Below are 25,195 nucleotides of genomic sequence, written 5' to 3'. Positions count from 1 at the left end.
CTCCTCCTCAACAGGGGCAGGTATGAAAGTGGAGACCTTCTCGAACACAAACAGAACCGGACCAGACACGTATGCTGCTCCAACTTTAGTCGCTGCTTCGCTTACCGATTTTGAACCGGGAAAATCTGGCCCAACCATAGCAAATACAGACAAGCATCAACTATAAGAATATGAATATGAATATGAATATGATCATGATATTATGGGAATCGCAAGTATATCTACGTACCGATCTTAGCAAGCTCGTCGAGGAATTTCTGGACTGCTGCTGAGTGCTTTTTCACAGCTGCATCCGTTGGTTCCTTGATCAAAGCCTGTATATATATTGGAGTATACAATTAAGAATTAGTAATATTCAAATTTTAAGAATAATATATAGGAGTAATTTGGATGAAGACCTTAATCTCAGTAGATGAAGCTTGATAGATTTGGGTAACTTTGGGCTCAAGATCTGTTTTTTTCTCTTCACACTCTTTCGAATATTGCTCCTGCTCAGAAAAACACACACACATATATAGGAATTAGATAAACAAGGATAGATATGTGATGATGAAGTATACCTTAGATTCATCGAAGGCCTTGCAAGCTTCAAGAGCAGCTGCCTTTTTTGGGTTCTCAAACACTTTCTTGATCTTGGGCAGAACCTTCGATTTCCAGTAGTTTACCATCTTAACTACTGAGTACAAATCAAATACTCCACTTGAGTAACTATCACAAATATAACTACGTAATATTTATATTAAGAGATATGATTTCAAGAGAAAAAAACCTTGTTAACTAATAAGCTGCAGGTATAAGGCGTTGGGATGAGAATGAAAGGTGCAAAGAAATAAATACACGTACAGTATTAGAGAGCAATGCGTGTCAACAAGAGTAGAATTATGGAAGGGGCAATGGAGCTAGGGTCAAAAATGTAATGTTAATCATTATATGATCGATCATCTTTATTTATTCAAATTGATCAATGTATATATGTATTTAAAAAAAGGAAAAAAATCAATCACAGATGAGAGGAAAAAACAGCAACAGCAACAGCTGCAAGCTGGCAATCAAGCTCATCCAGAGGTGCCAATATGACACACCGGTCCCACTCCTATTGATATGCTCGTCACATAGTATATGATATATCTAACATAGAGAGAAAGATGAGAGAGAGAGAGAGGTCCTACATACACTAGCATAAGTTCCATAACATACTTCTCTCTCTTTCAATTAATTTGTCTAAATCAACAACATGCATGCATCATTATCTTCAATTAATTGTTCATCAACTATTCGTGTCCAAACGTGGCCTCGCTGGTATTTACTTGTCCACAACACACCAATCACTTTCACTATATATTAACTGCAACATTATAACTAACACATCTGTAGCCATTCCCCTCTTTCACTTACCCAAATCCCCTAAACAAACCCAATCCACACCCTCTCTTGTCTTTTATTTATGGAATGCATTTACGATTAATTGGCGGTTAACAATATTTAGGATTCCAAATCAAGAGTTTTATATAAGTACTAGTACAACTTTTGGGAATCTTGAACCCTTTGATTTTCACATCAGACTCGCATGTCTTTCATCATATACATTTACAAGTTAAAATAATCAATATTCATGTTGACAAGAAGAGAGAACTGATACCAATATATAATTATCATGACTCACTCCACATAATATGCACCAATGCATTTTAAGTTTGAACCTCGTTAGCTTCTATCATGGTCTATCAAAGTGGGCCATCTAATGTGGACTATAATTTTAACTACCCCTACAATCTAGCTCGACCGAAAAAAAAAAAAAAACTAACCCAACAGTATATCCGAGTTTCAGTTTGGGCCAGTTCAATGGAGAGCATATCCAATCCGACAAAAGAAAAACCCCAACCCCTCCAATTCACTCCACTTAATACCGATTGGAATTGCGTTGGAACTTTTATCGGATATATGCAATATATAATGTTCAAAAATGTGGCAATATATGATAAGTAAACTAACTATGTTATATGCCTATGTCCAATTAATGATTCTATATCATGTCTTATTCATATATAGTAGTACTATTACATTATGTATCCCCTTCCAATTTACCAAATTCTTATACTCCATATTTAGATATATCCTTGAATGAAATGAGCATCACAAACACATTTATATATGTGTCGCGACTCACAAGTGGGGTATTGGAGCAACAGAGCAGCAAACACATTTTCACCTACATTATCAACACACATCATTTTCTCTTTATTCCCATTATCCAACTTCAACACCCACACAAGAGAGAGAATGAATAGTACTTTTATGAATGCATTATTTTCCCGAAAATGTTCAATTACTTTGTTTGAACATATTGGCTATATTAATTATGTACTACTACGTGAAATTAATTATAATACGTGCGTTTTTTTATAATTTATTTACTTTTTCTAAGTTGGGGGATGGAAGTTGGAGCACTATCGAGGATCCATTTGACGTTCTATAAGATCCATGCATGCCATGGTGATGGTGTCATCCAATTACTTGACACTTTTACAAACAACGGACCTAATACCATTTTATATTTAATAAATATATTAAAAGTAACACATGATACTGTTAGAGACCGTTAGATTTTTGTATCCAAACAGTCTATAATTGATGAGAGTTATCAAATAAGCTATAGTTATCATTTGATTACATCTATGCGTACATATTGTCAAGAGTGGTTAAGTAATTAGTCGCAATCAATGGGTGATAAATTGATAATGTCCAAGCAGAGAATTCTTTCTTGATTTTGACTGCGAATTTAATACATAATTGCGCCTATGAAGTCACTCAACTTTTTTTCTCATAATCCTAGTCTATTCCTAATCCTACTTATAATCTCTCCTCTATAATACTCCTAAGAAATTTTACTTTTGCTAAAGAAACCCGCTCCAATCATTCATTCATTATCATAATTAATATGGAAAATACGTTTAGTTGGGCCCACGATACTTTATTTTCTGATGTGAATTAAGAAGTGAATATTTTTATTATACAATAATAATTTTGATAAATATGAATAAAAATTATAAATTTAGGTAAATTGAAAAAAAATTAATGTACATATACAGATTTTTAATAAATACTACCGCCATTCAAACTAAATCATTTAAATTTTTTTCAAAAAATTTGACAATTTCAATTACAATTAACTAATAAGACCCATGATTTAAGTGAGTTTACCAGCATGTAGCTAGGTTACTCATTGACTTTTTTTTTTGTAATGAACCCTTTATCATCTTATACTCCATATATATACACAAACAATTACGTACAAAATAAAAAAAAATTAAAATTAGTAAATTTGATCATAATAATATACTACTGCTATATTATAAAACTTGAAAACCATTCTGTTGACAACGTTAACGGTATAATTACAAGTAAATATATTATATATATTTAATTTATTATATTATTTTAAGTAAATAAAAATTAAAGTTTCAAAATATTAAATATTTCCAAATACAGAAACTATTTTTCAAGAATCAAATTCTCACTAATCATAAATTCCAAAAACCAAAATTCCAAGAATCACGATCCTAAAATAAATCTATCTTAGCTTAGGAATTATTTTTTCCGCTGACCTTAATTTTCTACCAAACAAACATGTTCTTAGATAATGTATTAAACCTTATCAAATCAAATATCATCCCTATGGCTTATATCTAGTCTAAGTACATGGATCTTGTATTCTTGTTAGTTGGGCAACTCAACATATTTCATATTAATTATGATGATGAATGAATGGTTGGAGTTTCTTTAGCAAATACTTAAATTTCTCAGGAGTATAGGAGATTAGGATTAGAATTAAGATTAGGATTAGGATTAGGATTAGGATTAGGATTAGGATTAGGATTAGGAAGTTGAATGACTGCATACGCAACAATTATGTACTTATTCTACTCGGGGTCAAAATCAAGATCGAATTCTATGTTTAGACGCCAAAAAGCACTATCGCCCACGTATTGAATGCGACTAATTACTTCATCGGTCCACGAGAAATAGCCTAGTTTTATGGAGTAATTTTTTATCAATCCACCAAAACTAACCTTATTTTTATTTAATTATTAATTTTCTTTTTTTCTTACTTATGTTATAATTAATTGTGAATTAAAATATGTGTCATCTATAAATAAAATTATTTTTCGTGAACGGAGGAAGTGTTATTTTCCCTTCTCGTTGTATCGTCATATATTGTTGTCTGACTCATAATTAAACGAATAAATGGATCGTCCCTTTTATTATAGACGTGTTAATAATTGAGATAGTTCAAAGATGAGTACTATTCATTCTCTCTCTTGTGTGGGTGTGTTGAAGTTGGATAATGGGAATAAAGAGAAAATGATGTTGATAATGTAGGTGAAAATGTGTTGGCTGCTCTGTTGCTCCAATACCCCACAATTGTGAGTCGCGACACATATGAACGTGTTTATGATGCTCATTTCTATGATCAAACTATATATTTATATATGTATTTGAAATATGGAGTATAAGATATTGGTAAATTACATGGGAATACGATATATAGTCTCAAATTAAATTGGAGATGTAATGTAATATAGAATCATCAATTGGATAGAGGAATAGTGTAGCATAGTTCACTTAAGATAATCTATTACTCATGTTTTGTAACATTTTCTATTGCAACGTTGGTATTAAGTGGAGTTATTTGAAGGAGTTAAGACTTTTTTTATGATTGGATTGGACCAACTCTCCATCAAATTGTCTCAAATTTAAGCTCCGATATATTGCCGATTTTTTTTTTGTTTTGGACGAGCTAGAGATTGTTGGGGTGGTTAAAATTTTAGTCAATATTGGGCGACTCGCTTTGATAGTCCATGATAGAAGCTCAACTCATAAGGATGAATTAGTAGATATCTATTAAGGTAGTGTTCGGTTGCCATGACTAATATCATGAGACTATCCATCTAGGATTAAGTTGTGGGATTATTTTAGTTGGAGGGGGAGGCTATGACTAATTATCATGAGACTATCCATCTATGATTAAATTGAAGGGTTCAATCTTATGAACCAAACATGATACATATTTAATCATGAGATTTAATCTTGCCAACCGAACACCCCTAAGTGGTGTGAGTCATGAGAAGTATATACATTGGTACCAATTCTCTCATTATATCTTTATAAATGAAGAACAGGTGACAATCAATAGAGTTCAAGATTCCCACAAGTTGTAGTACTTATATAGAACTCCTAATTTGGAATCCTTAATATTGTTACGTCAATTGATTGTGAATGCATTACATAATAAAAGACAAGAGACTGAGAAAGGATGTGTGGCTGAGTTTGTTTAGGGGATTTGGGTAAGTGTAAGAGGGGAATGGATACGGATTTATTAGTTAATGTACTACCAGTTCATATATACTCCCGCCGTCTTACAAAAATATGCACTCTTTCCTTTTTAGTCCGTCTTATAAGAATATGCATTGTCTAATTTTGGAAGTTCTTCTCTCTAATGAGGTGAGACTCATTCTCCACTAACAATACTTTAATTACTTTTTCTCTCAACCTCTTTCTTACTTTACTAATTTTACATTAAAATTCATGCCGAACCCAAAGTGTATATTCTTTGGGGATGGAGAAACTAAATATATAGTGAAAGTGATTGGTGTGTTGTAGACAAGTAAATACCAGCGAGGCCATGTTTGAACAAGAATGGTTGATGAGCAAATAATTGAAGATGATGATTCATGCATGTTGTTGGTTTGGGGTTGGATTTGGATGAGAAAATATGAATTAATTCAAAGAGAGAGAAGTATCTTATGCTACTATATCTGACCCCTCTCTTTCTTAGATATATCCCTTTTGTCTATTAAATATAGTTTTATGAGTCAATAAGTTTTTATACAAACTTGGTGATAAGAGCAAAAGAGATAAAGTAAGTAAAGTAGAACAGAAAAAGAGAAAATATGAATAAAATACGGAAGCAAAAAATAAAAAATAAAAGTAATAAATTGAGAGTAACTTTTTGTTTATAGTAAAAGATTAAATTTGTGTATGATTGAAAATGGAAAGATAGAAATTATTTTTTTATAGAGGGTGGATTACATGGGATGAGCATATCAATGGGAGTGGGACCGGTGTGTAATTGGCAACTTTCGAAGATCTTGATAGCCAGCTAGCAGCCGTTGCTGTTGCTGTTTCTTCTACTCATATCTGTGATTGAATTTTTTCCTTTTTAATAGATATATGTATTGATCAATTCCAGTCTGTATCAATTTCAATAAATAAAAATGATCGATCATATAATGGCGTAATTAACATGACATTTTTGACCCTAGCTCCATTGCCCCTCACGTAATTATGCAAGCCTCCTAACGAGTTTTGGTTTTAAATAAGTATGTGTTTGTGTTGCTGACACGCATTGCTCTCTATATTTCTTTGCACCTTTCATTCTCATCATTACTACTATTTCTCAACGCCTTATACCTGCAGCTTATTAGTTAACAAGGTTTTTCTCTTGAAATCATTTCTCTCAATATAAATATTACGTAGTTATATTTGTGATAATTACTCAGGTGGAGTATTTGATTTGTACTCAGTAGTTAAGATGGTAAACTACTGGAAATCGAAGGTTCTGCCCAAGATCAAGAAAGTGTTTGAGAACCCAAAAAAGGCAGCTGCTCTTGAAGCTTGCAAGGCCTTCGATGAATCTAAGGTATACTTCATCATCACATATCTATCCTTGTTTATCTAATTCCTATATATGTGTCTGTGTTTTTCTGAGCAGGAGCAATATTCGAAAGAGTGTGAAGAGAAAAAAACAGATCTTGAGCCCAAAGTTACCCAAATCTATCAAGCTTCATCTACTGAGATTAAGGTCTTCATCCAAATTACTCCTATATTATTCTTAAAATTTGAATATTACTAATTCTTAATTGTATACTCCAATATATATACAGGCTTTGATCAAGGAACCAACGGATGCAGCTGTGAAAAAGCACTCAGCAGCAGTCCAGAAATTCCTCGACGAGCTTGCTAAGATCGGTACGTATATATACTTGCGATTCCCATAATATCATGATCATATTCATATTCCTATTCTTATAGTTGATGCTTGTCTGTATTTGCTATGGTTGGGCCAGATTTTCCCGGTTCAAAATCGGTAAGCGAAGCAGCGACTAAAGTTGGAGCAGCATACGTGTCTGGTCCGGTTCTGTTTGTGTTCGAGAAGGTCTCCACTTTCATACCTGCCCCTGTTGAGGAGGAGAAGAAAGAGGAGGCTGTCCCGCCACCGACTGAGAGTTGCACAGAGGAGGTTAAAGAGAAGGAGATCGCTGTGGAGGCGGCTGTTGAGGAGAAAGTTGAAGACGCGCCGCCAGCAGCAGCTGACCCTCCTAAGCCTTGAAGCCCTCTCCTCATCCTTCCTCCATGTCTTGTACATATTTGCTACCAATATGTTTGTAATTGTATACTATGATTGATTTGTTATTCTTTATGTGTCAAACTAGCTATACTCTTCACACCCCCCTTTTTTTTGCTTGCCACGACAGTTTGGAAAACTTTGTTGAATGAATTTTTTACTGTTTCGATACCTTGATTTTTGTATTATAGTCTATTGGATATATAAGTACTACGTGTTTCGATAATTTTTCATGATTCCATCAATTAACTATATATACTTTACACGAAACAGTCAAACGTACACGTCAAAACAGCTAACTTCGGCCCAAACTCATGCTCCCTCTGTCCCACTCTCATACTCCCTCTGTATCACTACAATTCGGCCCAAACTCAATACTCCCTCTGTCCCACTCTCGTACTCCCTCTGTCCCACTACAAGTGAGGCGTAGAGATAAAGTAAATTAAGGAAGATAATAATGAATCCCACTACAAGTGAGGCGTAGAAATAAAATAAAGTAAGTAAGATAATAATGAATATACGACTCTCTTCTATATTATTCTCTAACTTACTTTATTTTTTCTCCACTTTAACTAGTTATTTTCATCTTCCACTTTAACTAGTTTATTCTTTGTCTTACTTTATGTTTCCTCCACTTTAACTAGTTATTTTCATCTTCGCAAAACAACGGCCGATTTAGAGCGCTTCACTTGTAGCAGACAGGAGGGACGGAGGTTGTTTTGAGAAAATAAAACACAAATATTTCCCTCTCACAGCCTTCACGAGTTGAAAATGGGTAAATGCTCAATTATATCCTTTTGTTTGGATCGTTTACCCAAAAACATCTTACCATTCACACGGGTATCCGATGTGGTATCATTTTCCTGAATTAAATGTCCCACAAAATTCATTCTTGACGTGCCACCTGAATGATACGAACCTTTATTATTATTATTTAGTTTAGATATTATAGGGATTTAGCATATCTTTTTATATATCTTTGTTTTCTTGTTCATTAAGTCAGTAGCATTATAAATATGATAGACTGTTATCTTTTGTATTCATTCAATCAATCTATGAAAATTAATATTTTGGCTCAATTGACTTGTGCATCAAGAAACTCTCCCATCGCTGCCGACGAGATTCAATCTCGTGCTCAGCCTCTCTTCATCAGGAATCATCGCCGACCCAAACCTCTTGGGCGCTCGACGATTTCCGATACGTTTCTTGATTGTTGAATGGATTGAACGTATTAAGGGACTCTCCCCTTAACAACTGGTCCAACCGGGTCTCCAGTTTGTCAATCGCAGCATGTATGCGATCAAACAACTTGGTTGTATAGGATTCTTCCAAATTTGGCATCTCAAAGTCTCTAATTAGGGTGAATGGATGCGGAGGGTGAGAACCGATGAAAGCACCAGTTGTTAAGAGCACAATTCTCTTAACGAAGAAATCCTGCGATTACACTCGCAACACACCAATCCGGCGCCCCGAACGTTGGGGTCGGGGGCTCAATTCGTGGCTGGCGCGGAGAACTTCCTCCGTCGGCAGTCTTCAAGGTTTGATAAGGAGTATTGCACAAGTAATGTGGGCAAATTATTTCTTCATTCAATGAATAAAAAGATAACAACCTAGCCCTATTTATCTATCCTATTTATAATGCTACTGACTTAATGAACAAGAAAACAAAGATATAGAAAAAGATATGCTAAATCCCTATAATATCTAAACTAAATAATAATAATAAAGGTTCGTATCACTGAACCACAAAGATTTCTACGTCAGACCATCTCTAACCATACTCCAAAAATAAGTTTTGATGTAGAAATCTTCTCTAATCATACACCAAACTCAAACTCATTTTTGGTGTTTTTTTGTGAAACTACACCAAATATTGTGTTACTGCAATAATTTTGTGAGGCAAAAACTCAAAAAGAGTGTAAATTTTGAATTTGGTGTAAATGGTTACAGTAAAATTACTTTTTGATGTGACGTATAATAAAAAATGAGTTTAAGTTTGGTGTAAATGGTTGGATTTGGTGTCATGCCTTAATTTATGAAGAAATGGGCTTTCAAGGAGTCATACGTTACAAAGGGAGTAGCTAGCTCAGCACAGATTTTCATCCAATGAATATAAGTAGACAGGGCTAATTATTCGGTTGTTTGATTACAAATTAACACATATACAAAACATATATCAGTACTGGGGATAAATTCGGTTATCAATTAAGTACACTGATCAGTTTAACGAAAATAATGGGTTAATTTCCATTTAGTCCATGGGCTTCATTATAATAGAAAATATGGGCCCAAAGTTTGTACAGTTTCTAGGGCCGAGCCCATATTCATTATTCAATTCTTCGCAGTTTGCACGGATGCAACAATCAGGTCATAGTAAAATACTATTGATTTAAATCTAAAGTATATTAGAATTTTGAACTACTTAATCTTTTCATTTAGGGCGTGTTTTTTAGGGTGGAATGCCTGGGAAAAGAAAATTAAACTAGGCTATTCTCATGTTTTGTAAGTTGGACAACTGGAGAGCCAGGCCCGAAAAAAAAGGCGGCGGCCTGTCCAGCCCGGGTGAACAGTGCAGTTTTTTTTACTGTTGGGCGTAGTTAAAAAGTCCACGAAAATTTGTGGGTTAATTTACTGTTGGGCAGGGTTTCCCCTCCTACCCCTAGTTTCATTCTCTCCTCCACCTCCCTCCATTTCATTTCTCCCCCTCCCCTCTGTAATCTCCTGCTCTCTACGCCATGGCAGCCGTCGTTCACACCATGACTGCCGCCATCCGCGACCCTGTGGTAGTAAGCCCCTCTCGAGTTCTCGTCTCCCTCGCCGTCGTCAACGCTATGGCCGCCGTCGTTTGCGACATGGCGGTAGTGGCGGCGACCCGCTAATTTGTTGTCGTGACGATTCTCGGAGTGAGATCCGAGCCGGCGTGCTCCATGGCCGCTGTTGTTTTCCATTTTTTTTTGTGATTATGGATTGAGAATCAATTTTAGAGGTTCAATTCTTCCATCTGGATTCTCGTTTGCGCAAATCTGAGCCTACAAATCGATTCTAGGTTCCTTGGTTTTGATTTTATAACTCGATTTTCTATCATTTATGAATGAATATATTGATTATGGAATTTTTGACGAATTTTGGATCTGGATTTTGCCATACTCGTCTACTGCAATTTCTTCAACTAAAAAAAGATGCATGGAAGAGAAGGGTAATAATGTCACTTTAGCTCCCACTTAAACAATAATCCAAAAAACTATTTTTTTTACAAAACAAAACGCTAAAATTCTTATCCATATACAATCCTACTTCCAGCCTGAAAATTATATCCCATCCGCACGACAAAACTGGCCCTAAGTAATTATTGAACGACATCAACTAATGCAAGGTTTCCTATCCAAGTAAGGAAAAGGGAAATGAAATTAAAAGAGTGGGATTTCCAAATCATATTCATGTTCAACCACGTTCTTAACCGACCTTTGAGTATTTCTTAATTATGTCTCGCACTTCTTTTTATTTACGTGGTAAGAAAGAAGCGCAACGCTTCAAGGTGAGCTCCACTCCACCTCTGCTTTTCTCTCTCTTAATTTTTTGAATCTATTTTAATAGTAGTAATAAGTTATTCGAGCTTTAGGCATGAGCTAAACAGCTACAAAACTTCAAATGCCCATACAATAAATTATTCATAGTTATTAGTAAAGGGAGACTTGCAAGTGAAATTCACTACTTACACTCTGAATCCAAATAAGCTAGTTTATTCCTGTTAATTTTGTTCTTGAATGATTTTTCTAAAAGCATAGGTTAAGTGAAATTGAACTTAAAAATATGTATGTATCCAACCGAAGGCTAGTGAGCTAATCTTGATGTGTTGTATCAATAATAATTTGTCAAATTACACAAGAAATCATATCAAGATACAAAAGGAAGGAAATCAGAAAGATATTACCTAATTGATATGTCTTGGAGGAGAAGATATGAAATTGATATGTAATTAAAAATAGATTGATTCATTCCTTTGATAGAGATATTCTTCTCCTATAAGAGAAGAATGATTGTACACTTTTCTATATATCGAATTAAGAGAACCCAATTCTCTACATACCTACAATGTCTAACCTATCTTGCCATACCTCTCTCAATTACCATCGTTAAGATGGTATCAGAGCAGGTTTGGGACTCAGAAAAAACTCATCACTGTCCTGAGCATACCTTTCCCGACCTTTTATAAATCCCTGAAAAAAACACCAACCATGTCAGAATCTGACGAAACCAAACCCGAAATAAACCAACTTTCCAACATGAATTTTTCTCCAGAATTTGTTGCACAACTTGCAGAATTTCTGAGGCTGGGTATGAATCAGCCGCCACAAAAGCCACCAAATCAATCTCCTATCCAACCAGAGTCGTTGGGGGAGATTCACATTTAGACCAAACTAAATGGAGACAATTACTCTCTCTGGGCGAAATTGATGAGAAGGGCAATTGGAGGAAAGGGTCTGATATCTCACATTGCTGGAGTTTTAGACCCTCCTTCAACCGACAGCCCGGACCATCCCAAATGGCAGCAAAGGGATCATTGTTGCTTCAATTGGATCATAAACTACATTGAACCCAACTTGGTGAACCAGGTGTCTCAATATGAGACAGCTCGAGACCTATGGGATGGCCTGACAATCACCTATGGGAGTGGTGCCGACCCCTTTAAGATTAGTGACCTGCACAGGCAAGCATACATGATGAAACAGCGCAATATGACATTGGAGGACCTTTGGAATAAATTCCAAGATCTCTGAATCTCAATTGACACTAGAGATCCAAACCCTATGGATAGTCCAAGATCAATCGACAGGTACAACAAGAACACTCAGAGGAATCGATTGTATCCGTTTTTATGGGCATTAGATGGCAAATGCGATACAATCAAGAGGGAGTTGCTAAACAAAGATCCCTTACCCACCGTAAGGGAAGCTTACGGAATAATTCGCTGAGAATCAACAAATGAGAAGGTGATGAAGACCACCAACGAACCAAAGGAATCTGGAGTCGGAATCGGCCTGGGAGCATTCGACCAAGGACTCCCAGCAGCAAATTCACCACCCCGCTTTCCAGCCAGCCGAAGGGGAGATGAAGATAAGAGCAAACTCTCGTGTAGCCACTGTAGCAGAAAGAAACATACCCGGGAGACATGTTTTCTACTCCATGGCTACCCAGAATGGTGGAAGGAGATGAAGAAATCATGTCGACAGCGGAATCGCGGTGGCGGAGGACGAGCTTCAGCAGCGGTGATGGTCGGAGACCGAGCACACCAACATCAGGAAGCATCGGTACTCCAGACACCAACACCATATGAGATGAGGAAAGGGCGGTGGCTACGGTGGCTAGGGTGTGGAGTTCGGGAACGGAGGCGACGGGTGGCGGGGCGGAGAAGGTTGGAAATTCGGAGTCATTCCGAAATGGGGCGGCTAGGGTTTGGGCGAAAGGTAAAGAGGGGTTCAGTTTGAATCCCTCTATTTCTCTCAAATCTCACTTTTTACCCCATTTCTTAGATGATTCAGATTTTACCTCTCAGCAGGCAGTCCCTCTAATTTAATGACTCCAAATTAAATCTCATTACTTTCGAAATCTGCCCATCTATACTCTGCCATAACTCATTTAAAGCATTAGCCAATTCATCAACCTCGGAAACTGGGGAACGAGATCATAATTGGATTTTTAATTGTGGGGCAACAGATACAATGTCTTTTGATTCAGCCTATTTTTTAAGTATTTCAAAATCCAAGTAATCCTTTGTCCAAACTGCCAATGGGGAACTAGCACCTGTTCAGGGATCGGGCACCATTAATATTTCTTCGACACTTCGACTGTCAAACTGCCTATATATCCCATTTTTATCCCATAAATTACTTTCAGTGATTCATGCTACTCGAGAACTTAATTGTAAATTGCTGATGCAACCTCACTTTTGTCTATTACAAGCTACCCAGACGGGCATCACAATTGGGCGTGGCACTGAACGACGCGGGTTGTACTACGTGGATGAAGTGACTCAACCGAGTACTGTGTTGCTATCTCACGGACTGACCGAAAGACAGGCATGGCTTTGGCATCCTATTCTCTCTACTATCTATCTCTCTAAACTATGTCCAACATAGTGCTGGCAATTTTTTATCCGACACGAATCCGCACGAAGTTAACCCGACACGAGCACGCACGTTTAGGATTTGGGTCCTTATAGGGTCGACCCAATAAGAACCTGAAAATTTTGGATTGGGTTGGGTCGGATTTGGGTCGGGTTGAGTTATCTGTTAAGAAAAAAAATTATTATTTTGATTATTTTTACTAATTAAAATAATATATTAAACTTTAATTTTAATTTTTTATTAATTAAAAATATTATACTTTAATTTTATTGGTAAAAATATGATTAGTACTATTACTCCCTCCATTTTTTAAAAATAACAACTATTTCCATTTTTTGTCGTTCCTTAAAAATAGAAACTTTAGAATCTTTATATTATAGGACATTGACCCCACAATACACTAACTCTATTTCACTACTTTTTCTCTCCCCCTCTCTTACTTTACTCATTTTTCTTTTCCTCTGTCTTACTTTACCAATTTTTCTCACTTACTTTACCAATTGTGCATTAAAACCCATGACGTTTCAAATGTTTCTATTTTTTGAATACAGGGGGAGTATTATTTATTTTTCATAATAAAAAATATTACTGCATACTAAAATTTTATTAAAAATAATTATTTTATTTATTTTAACTTTATTGTTTAGATTTAATTTTAATACACTTTAAAATATACTTTAATTTTATTATTTGGATTTAAAAATTATTTAAATTAATTATTTTAATTTTGTAATATCTTATTTTACCGTGTAATATCAAATTTTAATTATATAATATCATGTTTCAGTCGTTATCGTGTAGCGTCAAACTATATTGTATAGTAACTTACTATCATTAAAAGAGGACCGATATTTTTTTGGATGACACGAAATTTGCACGAATCTAACACGAAATCCGCACGAATCCAACACGAATCTGTTGGGTTGGGACCCGATAAGAACACGATGATTTCGGGTTGGGTTGGGTTTGACCTAATTGGGTTGGGTCGATATTGGGTTGACTCTATAGCGACCCAATCTGCACGATTTGCCAGCCCTAGTCCCATACACCACTCAAGAAAAGTGGGAGAAAAGAAAGTAGAAATGGAAAAGGCAAAAATCTTTTGTACAAATAAAACTACAGTCTTCTTCCCTATTGGAAGGACACAAGCTCACCCTTGTATCTCGCTCGCCCATCCACCTAAGGGTGATTGTCCATTACACAAGATTTCATAGAATTATCAAAGATGAGCTCTCCAAAGAAAAATGAAGTCGCATATCTTCAAACGATTCCTCGTGAATTGATGGCGCTTATTCTGTCTCGAGTTGCAGCATCTTTCGCAACTGACATCTCTAACATTAAGCTAAGTTGTAAAGGATTCAGTGAAATTGCCGAAGATTTGCACTTCTATCGGCATGCAACTTTAGAGAAGTTCCCAATTATTGAATGGAGTCCACTATGCGAGAAGAAACAACGGTTTCTAAAGAGATGCAAAGAAAGCTTTAATCCTGAGATTTGGTATAGAGAAGCACTGGTGGATTTTTTCGACAAGGGAGACAATGCACTAGCTCTCCGAAAATTCACCAAGGCGGCTGAAGCAGGGCACATACAAGCCCTATACTCTTGTTGCACTGTGATGATTTTAAGCGGGAACAAGAGCGGGATCGAGATGATGGCCAAAATGAAGAAAGATGGAACAAGAGTGAGATGGTGTTGCAGAAAACTGATAGAGGAACTGAGCCAAATATGGGTGTCGAATCCATTGCTCAGTCAGCCACAGTTGATTTGTGGGGAACACCACAGGCGAACAAATAACAGTCCCAGGGAAGACGAAGAAGAAGATGAGCTGTTCTAGGGCTATTTTGGCAATCGAGTATCTGGTTTTCTTCTCTTTCCAGTCTGTGGAGTATTTTCTTGGTGGTATGCCACGTGTACTCCTTGAGGGCAATTTATATTGCCCTGTATCTCCATCAACTTCTCTTTCCCCATTAATTTCTTCCTCTCCACTCGGCTGTAATATCTCATCCTCTTGTCTCACGTTATTCATAACATTTGAACTATCTTGAGGAACATTATTACAATAAGAAAGTGTTACCTCAGGATCCGAGAGTGGGTCTGGCAATCCTGGAGTGTCACTTAGGGCCTCGTTCTGTATACTAGGGTTCGGTGTCTCAGCGGTACCGCTAATTACCTCGGGTGGACCAACGTCAGTAACAGAACCTGTATTTGGTTGACAATTTTCCCTATCCCAACATGCTTCTCCCCTATGGTTATTCTCCCCCTGGACTGAACTTTGGTTTAATGTGATAGTGGGTAGTAGCCAATCAGGTAAGTCACCTTCTGGATTCTTCAATTGAGCCTCCCCTGACTTCCGGATTGGCTATAAAAGTATTCTCCTTCGACGAAATCACAATTCATAGTGGTATAAAGGGTTCAGTTTTTAGGGTCATAACATCTGTAGCCTTTCTGGTTTTTCCCATATCCTAGGAAGATATATTTAATAGCACATGGTGAGAATTTAGAGCGTTCTTGTTTTGGGAAATGGACAAACACGATACATCTAAAGACTTTGGGTCCGAGGGTAAGTGATGATGGTATGGTGGTTTGAGTGGATAGGATTTCAAGTGAGGTTTTGAAGTCAAGTATTTTGGTTGGAAGACGGTTAATAAGGTAGACGGAGGTGGCAATTGCTTCTAGCCAGAATGATTTTGAAATTTTGGTTGGTGATAAAAATGATTGTAGTGGAGCTTGATCAACCTTATTATATTTAATTCTTAGTTACTTAGTCTATAATTAACTTAGAAAATGCTCATAAAAATAAATTACTAGAGATTCTTGGAAAAAACATAATCATGCTTGAGATACTCTTTCATTATTTCCATACTTTTTTTCCCTTTTTATGTGTTATGACGAGACTATTTTGGTACATTGATACTCTATTTGTCCCATAAAAATATATCACAGTTGAAATAACATGAATTTTAATATGCAATAAGTAAGAGAAAATAGAAAAAAAGTAATTGAAATATTGTCAATGAAGAATAATACTCCCTCCATCCCGGACTACTCGCACATTTCCTTTTCGGCACGGAGATTAAGGAATGAGTGTATAGCAAAGTCAACAATTACGGCTGTAGGTGATAATTTTTACTAAAAATGAAAAGAGTGCAAATAACTTGGGACGCACAGAAAGGAAATAAGTGCAAGTAGTTCGGGACGGAGGGAGTATAATACATCCCATTAGAGAGAAAATTTTTAAAATAGAAATTGTCATTTGTGGGACGTACCAAAATAACAAAAATTGGCCCTTTCATATTGAATGCTATTAATGAATTCATATTTTCAATTGGTTTTCTTTTGCCTTGTTTCAAAATTATATATACCTGGAGTATTATTAATATAGATAATCATGAATGTGTTTTTGTCTTTGTCCAAAGTACTCACTAGCATATTTTGCACGCACCAAAAAAGAGCGTGAGCCATGTATTCTAAAAATTTTAAAAAAGGAGCCGTTAGAGCATCTAAGTATTCACGTGGGTCCTACCGGTACCGACATTTCATGTACAGATCACTTTGCATTTTGCAACGAGATAGACTGTAAATATAGAATAATTGTGAAATTATTGGTCTCATCTTTAGTTTATGTAAAGTTTTAAATGTGAATACGTCACTATAAAATAAAATCATTTTAATTCCTCAAAATAAGCAATTAAACAATAGTTTATTTTTTAGATGATCTCTTATGTTCTTTTCATAAGTACTATGGTTCCATTGAAAATTATGAAATATATGACTAAACATTTCTTTCGCTATTAGCAAAACGAAATGAGTGGACCAGTTGTGGACTATATAATAAACTGTAATTAAATTGATGCCACGTATAAATATAATTTTATTTAATGCTCTTCGCTTTCCAAGTCTACAAAAGTGCCTACAAAGCAAATCGCTGACATTAACGAGTTCATTAATATTCGGAGGAAAAAGAAGTTGCCGAAATTTTGTTTCTTCTATTGAGGCAGAATCTTCGAGAAAATCTCAGTTTTGCTGGTCTCCATCTCTCTCTACCACTCTCTTCCTGTGTGTTCATGTGTATGGTTTGATCTATGTGACAGAGAGTTGCTTCAATTTTGAATTAACTTTGTAACGTATATATCTTCATTGACTCTTCATATATTCTGTATTTGTTACAGATTCAAGTGATTATTATGCTTTAAATTTTGGATTTGCAAGTTGATTGGAGCGAAGCATCAGTTTTCCCATTGGTATGTGTTTATTGCTGATTTTTCTGCAGTCATGCGGAGTAGTTATTATTGGGGATTTGGCTGGGTAGTATTTGTAGTATTCGGTTGAAACTGTTTATTAGTAGACGCAATGGCAAAAATGATTGATAAAATCTTAGAAAAGAATTACTCTCTTTCAATTCTCTTTTTGGTCGTTTCTGAAGGCTTGCTGTGTTGATTATGTAAAAGGTTTGTTTAACGTTACGGGTTTAAGAAAAATAGCTTCTGATAGTGACAGGAAAATGCTTGAAATGTACCAAATACTACAGATCTGTGTGTTTCTGTGCTTTTCATGATTTATTCACTGTCTGTTGTAAGAAAAGTGGTGTTGGTTGATTTCTTATTTATGAATTCGCTGGGTTTTTTCTTCTTTTGTTCTAAACTAGAACTTAGGTTCTTTATTTGTTCTAGACTTTTTTTTTGTTCCGGATTTGGGAGAGACGCATGACCCTCATGCGTCTCCTTTTAATGAGACGCATGACAGTCATGCGTCTTTCATAGAGACGCATGAGGGACATGCGTCGTTAATTTTTTAATTTTTTTCGGGCAAAGACGCATGAGGGTCATGCGTCACAGGCAAAGACGCATGATCATCATGCGTCGCTATTTTTGTTGCTTCGCTCCGGTTCTCAGTGGTTTTTATTGCTTTAATTTGTTGGTTTTTGTTCAGTGATTTGACCACACATTTGACACCATAAATCATGTGATGGGCTAGGATGGTCCACCTCCCCTTATTTTATGTATTTGTCCAGTGATTTGACCACACATTTCACAATATAATAACGTGATAGGCTAGGATGGTCCACCACCCTTTATTTGTCGGATAGAAAATCAGCCCTTTAGGAGTTTACCTATCTTAGTGGACTAGCAATTATTGGTTCAGGTGTCATGTCACCCAACGTGCTTATCATCACCGCATTTGAAGTGCTTATTTCATTATTGTTTGAACCAGGTCAGAAATAGCGACGCATGATGATCATGCGTCTTTGCCAGTGACGCATGATCCTCATGCGTCTTTGCCCGAAAAAAATTAAAAAATTAACGACGCATGTCCCTCATGCGTCTCTATGAAAGACGCATGACTGTCATGCGTCTCATTAAAAGGAGACGCATGAGGGTCATGCGTCTCTCCCAAATCCGGAACAAAAAAAAGTCTAGAACAAATAAGGAACCTAAGTTCTAGTTTAGAACAAAAGAAGAAAAAGCCCTGAATTCGCTACTTGGATCGTAATGTGTAAATTGTGATTTACCCCTCTGCGTTCGCTCACAACTTCTTGGTTCTAGCAGGAGGTTGAATAGTGGTGTAGAGGTTAAAAGATGGCTACGTTTGCGGATATAGGAGTTGCAGCTGGATTGAACAATCTCTTTGCTGTGGCTTTCCTAGTTGCGTTTGCTATCCTACGCCTTCAGCCAATTAATGACCGGGTATATTTCCCAAAATGGTATCTCTTGGGTCTGAGAAGCTGTCCTATGGAGCAAGGCTCCTTTGTGACCAAATTTGTAAATTTGGACTGGAGATCATACATTAGGTTTCTGAATTGGGTGCCAGATGCACTAAGAATGCCAGAACCGGAGCTTATTGATCATGCAGGGCTGGACTCAGCCGTCTATTTGCGGATATACTTGCTGGGGTATGCTCACTTATCTAATACTATTTCTTCAACTTGATACACTGCACTTAGCTAAGTCAAAAGTTCAATCAATTTCTAGTGAATATATGGGGGTTCATCTCTGTGCTGCTTGCTAATCTTCTACATTGGTTGTGCAGATTTAAGATTTTTGTACCTGTTGCTTTACTTTCATGGGCCATCCTTGTGCCAGTTAACTGGACAAACAACACTCTGGCAAATGCTGGAGCAAGTGAGAAGCTACAGTACAGTAACATTGACAAACTTTCTATTTCTAATGTTCCATATGGATCACCAAGGTTAGTTGGCTGTCGATTTCTAGTCGTATAATTCTGCCTTTTCTGCAATTTCGATTAGGATTTCAGGTGTTCCATCATGACCCTCTATTATTTGTTTGGGCTATTTGCGTATGCATACTATTCCTTAAATCATTAGTCATTTTGGACCAAAGTAAGGAATTGTGTTCTTAGTTTTTTAATATTTTGTTTAGTTCTCTCTATTTGCAATTAGGCATTTCTGAGTTTCTTAAAGTTGTTTGGCATTTGACTGTTGTCTGTAATTTACAGGTTTTGGACTCATATAGTGATGGCCTATGCATTCACTTTCTGGACTTGCTTTAGTTTACGGAATGAATATGCAAAAGTTGCGGAAATGCGTTTACACTTTCTTGCTTCTCAAAGGCGCCGTCCTGATCAGTTCACTGTAAGATGCAACTTTAGATATTTATGTATTCTGAAACTAGGTTTGAATTAGAGTAACAGGGGAATGCATAATTATTATCAGGAAAGTTTGGCTTGTATTTTCTGAGATTTTGTTGTGTTTATTTTAAAGACATACTCTCATGGAACTACATGATACTATAAACCATACATGACAAATAAAAACGTATCTGACTTTGGGTAGCTTCAATCCGAGTAGTAATTTATTAATACGTGCAGAATTGGAAATGCTATTTTCCAGTAATCTTCTCTCCAACACAGATAGTCCTATTTCATAGTAATCTTTGCTTGTAAAACATGTCCCCATTCTCAGCTTTATATAGTTATTTAGTTGACTCTTTCAGATTCATGTGTAAGGATATCTTCAAATTAATGCCACTGAAAACTCTCCTTTCCACCTTTTTGTAATAAACTGGAATGATGTTATGTTAAATCTTCTCAGGTTCTTGTCAGAAATGTGCCACCAGATCAAGATGAATCGGTGAGTGAAGCAGTGGAGCATTTTTTCTTGGTCAACCAACCAGATCATTATCAAACTCATCAGGTTTCTTCATGCTACTTTTTGCATCTTTGTCGATATAAATAAATTTACTCAACCACCAGATTTTCTTTCAGGACTCATACAGTGGGTTATTCATATTGCTCTTAAAAGCATATTGCCCAGGCTTTTGAAGAGGGTTGTTCAGCTAGGTCTATTTTAAAGAGCTTGTAAGGTGTTAGATAGGTCTGTTTAAAAATTAAGTTTCTGGAGTGCTCGACTAATTTGGCTTATTAGTTGGTGGTAATTGCTAAATGTAATAAACAATGACTAAAACCCAGGATAAGGTTTTAACCTGAGAAAAAAGGCTGGGCTCTTAGTAAAAGAAAAATATTTTAAGCTCTTATCTTATTTTGGGATATTGTAAGTTTTTTTTCTAAATTGTTGTTGAAAACTTTAAACTTCTTATATATGGTCCATTATTTTACTGGCTGTTTTAAATATTTCAAAATCTTGTAGAATACCCCAAGTATTCAATTTACTTACAAGTATATAATACTCTTCAAATAACACATTACTAAATAATGCATCAAGTGTATGAAAGTATGTTTATTGCACAAATTGATCTCATAATACTGTTTCCTTAAGTCTGCATACTTATTTTCATGCTGTGTCTTGCACCCATATGTTGCTTCTAGTATTTCCACTGGGAATTAGGATTTGCTACAAAATTGTTTGCATTTTCCCCTTATATCAGGATATTTTTGCAGGTTGTAATCAATGCCAATAAACTTGCAAAACTGGTAAAGGAGAAAAAAAGTAAGAAAAATTGGCTTGACTATTACCAGTTAAAATTCGCAAGAAAGCAAACAAGGCCAATGACTAAGGTACTTTATCTATACAGTAAGTGTTCTGTTTCCTTAGCTTCTTTCTAAAATTTGCAGAGTGTTACTGTTAACTTCCTTCTTAACTTTGCAGACTGGCTTTCTTGGCCTTTGGGGAGAAAAAGTTGATGCCATTGATCATCAGATAGCTGAAATTGACAGGGTATCGACTGAAGTAAGGAGACATCCACATATTTATGTGTGTGTAATGTGTTGGAACTTTTTGTTTAAAATTTGGAAATGGTCACCGCATTCAAACTTGCAAAAAAAAAACTTGTGACCGCATGAAATGTAACTGTTTTTAGATCATATATACACATGAAACTTCTAGTAAAAAATGTAACTGTTTTTAGGTAATACTATAAAATAATGTATGTAATGAAATTTTTTGAAAAAATGCCTCCTGATTTTGTAACTAAGATATTTAGAAGCCCCTACTTAGATAAAGTGACTTTTGATAAGTAAATCATATTTAGTGAACGATTTTTTCTGATTTCAATTAAGTATTAATGCGATTGTTGTTCTTGCAATTGTAATTATTTCGAGGAAAAAAATGTTTCTGGGGGAAATATATTATTATGTTGGGGTTTCCTGTAATGTTTGATTTTTTATTGGGAGAACAAATATGTGAAAAATGAAAACTAAACCATAGCATGTTCATTGCAAATTTGCAATTTGTTTAGTTTTTTTCTGCATGTACAAAGATGTTCCGTTATCTTCCTTTAGCTATATTTATGGATTAATAATCTATGCATCACCAAAGGATTGAAACCTTGGCACGCAAATGCAGATAGCGGAAGAGCGGAAGAGGGTAAAAACTGATCCTAAGAGCATCATGCCTGCGGCATTTGTTTCCTTTAAAACTAGATGGGGTGCCGCTGTTTGTGCTCAAACACAACAATCCAGAAATCCAACTCTGTGGTTAACGGATTGGGCTTCGGAACCACGTGATGTCTACTGGAATAATCTTGCTATCCCCTATGTTTCACTGACTATTAGGAAGCTTATCGTCAATGTTGCTTTCTTCTTCCTTACATTCTTCTTTGTGATCCCTGTGACTTTTGTTCAATCTCTTGCAAATATAGAGGGTATCGAAAGAAGAGCACCATTTCTCAAGTCGATAATTGAAACGTGAGTATGACTTCATGAACTATACATGCCATTATCTGATTTTGATATTGAAGTCTTACAATATCCAGTTATCATGTGACTTTGATAAACTTTATTTATCATGTCAAATGTTACTTCCCTATAACTAATTTCCCCTGATTATTTTTTTTTCTAATTTTATTTTGTGGTCACATGTTGTAACTTATCAACTGGGAGTTCTTGTCGTGCCCAATAGTTGGTTTAGAAGTGAGTTGCTCTGCATTTAAATATAGACTCAAGGAAAAGCCACTTTGATTTTGGTCAGTTTTTATGGAAATGGTATTCTATGGTTTGTGAAAAATGATAGAAAAAGCTGCCATCTCTCTGTCTCGTGAAATTTCCACTTCAAGGAGAATCAGACTCATTGCCCTTTGTCTCTGAACTTCACAGATGACTTGGCTTTATGAGTATAAAATGGCCGTGCATTCTCCGTGTAAATCAGATAGTTCTTTTGTCATAATTTCTTACTTTCAAAGATTACTTGGATTTGCCAACATGAGCACCTTCTCCTATGATTTGTCCACACCTATCAATTTGAGCCACAGTTTGTAGTTTCACTGATTTTTTAACCATCTTACACTCATAATTAATTTTCTTAATCATGCAGACACTTTATCAAGTCTCTAATACAAGGAGTTTTACCTGGTATTGCTTTAAAGATTTTCCTCCTAGTTCTACCAACAATACTGATTATGATCGCCAAATTGGAGGGTTTGCTGTCAATATCAGCTCTGGAGAGGAGCTCTGCCTTCCGATATTATATCTTCAACTTCATCAACGTCTTCCTCGTGAGTGTAATAGCTGGAACTGCATTTGAGCAACTTGATACTTTTATCCACGAGTCGGCAAATGAGTAAGTTACTCTAGTATACACACAGTTTCTATTCAAATGTGAGATGATGAAACTACTCTCAATTCCTTACTTCACCAATTTTAATATCGTGCCACGACTGTTTATTATGAGATCATTCTTTGTATATATAAGGGGTCTGTTTTATCAAACATTTAATGGTGAGTTTAATGTCTCTATACTTCCAACAATAAATTTATAATGTTGGATTGATATTGATGATAACTATCTGCAAACAGTCAAATAACTTTCTGATAATTAGTGAATATTTTTTTATTCTATGAATGTGCTCCATTCCTCTACTAATCTGTGGTTACTTATTGCAGCATAACTAGAATAATTGGTGTGGCGATCCCTATGAAAGCAACATTTTTCATTACTTACATAATGGTGGATGGATGGGCCGGTATTGCCGGAGAAATCCTCAGACTGACACCCCTGATAATGTTCCACCTCAAAAATTTCCTCCTGGTGAAGACTGAAAAGGATAGAGAAGAGGCAATGGATCCGGGAAGCATCGCATTTCATATGGCTGAACCTCGGTTACAGTTATATTTTCTTTTGGGTCTTGTCTATGCCGTGGTCACCCCAATTTTCCTTCCTTTTATATTGGTTTTCTTTGTCTTCGCTTATCTCATATTTCGACATCAGGTATGCTTATAATACTTTACCTGTAATTCTTTCATTTTTTTTAGTAGAACTGATGATGTATGTATCTTTTTCTCGCACAGATCATAAACGTATACAACCAAAAATACGAAAGTGCTGCGTCGTTTTGGCCGGATGTCCACGCCCGTATAATCTATTCATTGGTGTTATCTCAGATTATGCTTATAGGATTAATGAGCACCAAAGGGAATCCCCAGTTCGCTCCATTCCTCATCGCTCTTGTAGTGATGACCATTTGGTTCCATTTGTTCTGCAAAGGCCGTTATGAACCTGCATTTGTTAGATATCCTTTGCAGGTTGCTACAAATTCTCATGTTATTCATTAAAATCTTTGCTAACACTGTAGTTTCTACTGAATCTGAGCCTCGGCCAATTTACATATTTCGTTTTGGTTTCCAGGAAGCGATGATGAAAGACACGCTGGAACGTGCAAGAGAGCCGAACCTGGATCTGAAGAGCTACCTCCAGAGCGCCTATATACATCCGGTGTTTAAAAATGAAGATGAGGAAGAAGATGGAGTAGAAGATATTGATGAGAAAATACAAGAGAGTTTGCTTGTAGCGACAACGCGATCACGAAGAAATACACCTGCTCCGAGTAAATATAGCGGTGGATCCTCACCCTCACTTCCAGAGTCTGTTGCTGAAAATGCAGGCTCGAAACGATGAGACTGTGTTTCCCCTCCTCCCTGTTTATATTGTGATTGCGTAAAGTTGTAAATTGAATGATAAATTTTGGTGTTGTATACAAAGTGAGACGTAGGTTCAGCTCAATATTCAAACCATTCAAATAATTCATTTTTATTGACAACGATGTTTTTTAGAGAAAAATAAACCCATATTCTAATTGATAGAGATGCACCAAAATAAGGAATTATTACATAAATATTTTATAACAAAAAATCACATTAACAAATGAATTAATTAAACATCAACTTCTAATTTATAATCCACAAAAATGTGTTGACGAAGGTCCAACACTAAGTAAAGTTATCAATTGTTCATTTTCACTCAAACAAATTAGGGCAT

The 25,195-nt window shown here is 36.0% G+C and overlaps 4 protein-coding genes across 6 annotated transcripts; 3 read left to right on the top strand and 1 right to left on the bottom strand.

Moving 5' to 3' along the window:
* Positions 1-36: 36 nt before the first annotated feature.
* Positions 37-668, bottom strand: LOC121790018 (plasma membrane-associated cation-binding protein 1-like; the record flags this gene model as incomplete). The annotated part of the gene is made up of 4 exons (XM_042188320.1): positions 561-668; positions 399-488; positions 230-314; positions 37-125 (listed from the first exon to the last, which is right to left on the bottom strand). Coding segments are annotated over exons 1-4 (372 nt in total), but the record flags the coding sequence as incomplete, so codon positions are not given.
* A 5,627-nt stretch (positions 669-6,295) lies between these two features.
* Positions 6,296-7,492, top strand: LOC121790019 (plasma membrane-associated cation-binding protein 1-like). The gene is made up of 5 exons (XM_042188321.1): positions 6,296-6,493; positions 6,585-6,700; positions 6,773-6,862; positions 6,945-7,029; positions 7,128-7,492. Exons 2-5 carry the CDS (start codon positions 6,593-6,595, stop codon positions 7,388-7,390), a joined length of 546 nt encoding a protein of 181 aa, XP_042044255.1. The 5' UTR covers positions 6,296-6,493; positions 6,585-6,592; the 3' UTR covers positions 7,391-7,492.
* A 7,263-nt stretch (positions 7,493-14,755) lies between these two features.
* On the top strand, positions 14,756-15,364 carry LOC121790021 (putative F-box protein At1g67623). The gene has a single exon (XM_042188325.1). The coding sequence runs from the start codon at positions 14,756-14,758 to the stop codon at positions 15,362-15,364; it is 609 nt and encodes a 202-aa protein (XP_042044259.1).
* Positions 15,365-17,485: 2,121 nt separating this feature from the next.
* Positions 17,486-24,960, top strand: LOC121790020 (calcium permeable stress-gated cation channel 1-like). Of its 3 annotated transcripts, none has more exons than XM_042188323.1 (13): positions 17,486-17,556; positions 17,700-17,771; positions 19,077-19,420; positions 19,558-19,716; positions 19,984-20,119; positions 20,579-20,680; positions 21,385-21,501; positions 21,593-21,673; positions 22,289-22,629; positions 23,255-23,500; positions 23,824-24,148; positions 24,229-24,462; positions 24,566-24,960. In XM_042188323.1, exons 3-13 carry the CDS (start codon positions 19,107-19,109, stop codon positions 24,833-24,835), a joined length of 2,325 nt encoding a protein of 774 aa, XP_042044257.1. In that variant the 5' UTR covers positions 17,486-17,556; positions 17,700-17,771; positions 19,077-19,106; the 3' UTR covers positions 24,836-24,960. The 3 variants fall into 3 exon arrangements, with proteins under 3 accessions (XP_042044257.1, XP_042044256.1, XP_042044258.1); XM_042188322.1 differs by having other exon boundaries at positions 17,486-17,598; XM_042188324.1 differs by having other exon boundaries at positions 17,486-17,598; positions 19,074-19,420.
* The last annotated feature ends 235 nt before the right edge of the window (positions 24,961-25,195 follow it).

The sequence above is a fragment of the Salvia splendens genome, unplaced genomic scaffold, assembly GCF_004379255.2.
Source record: "Salvia splendens isolate huo1 unplaced genomic scaffold, SspV2 ctg389, whole genome shotgun sequence".
Taxonomy (NCBI): Eukaryota; Viridiplantae; Streptophyta; class Magnoliopsida; order Lamiales; family Lamiaceae; genus Salvia; species Salvia splendens.
This window is presented reverse-complemented; position numbering and strand designations above follow the sequence as displayed.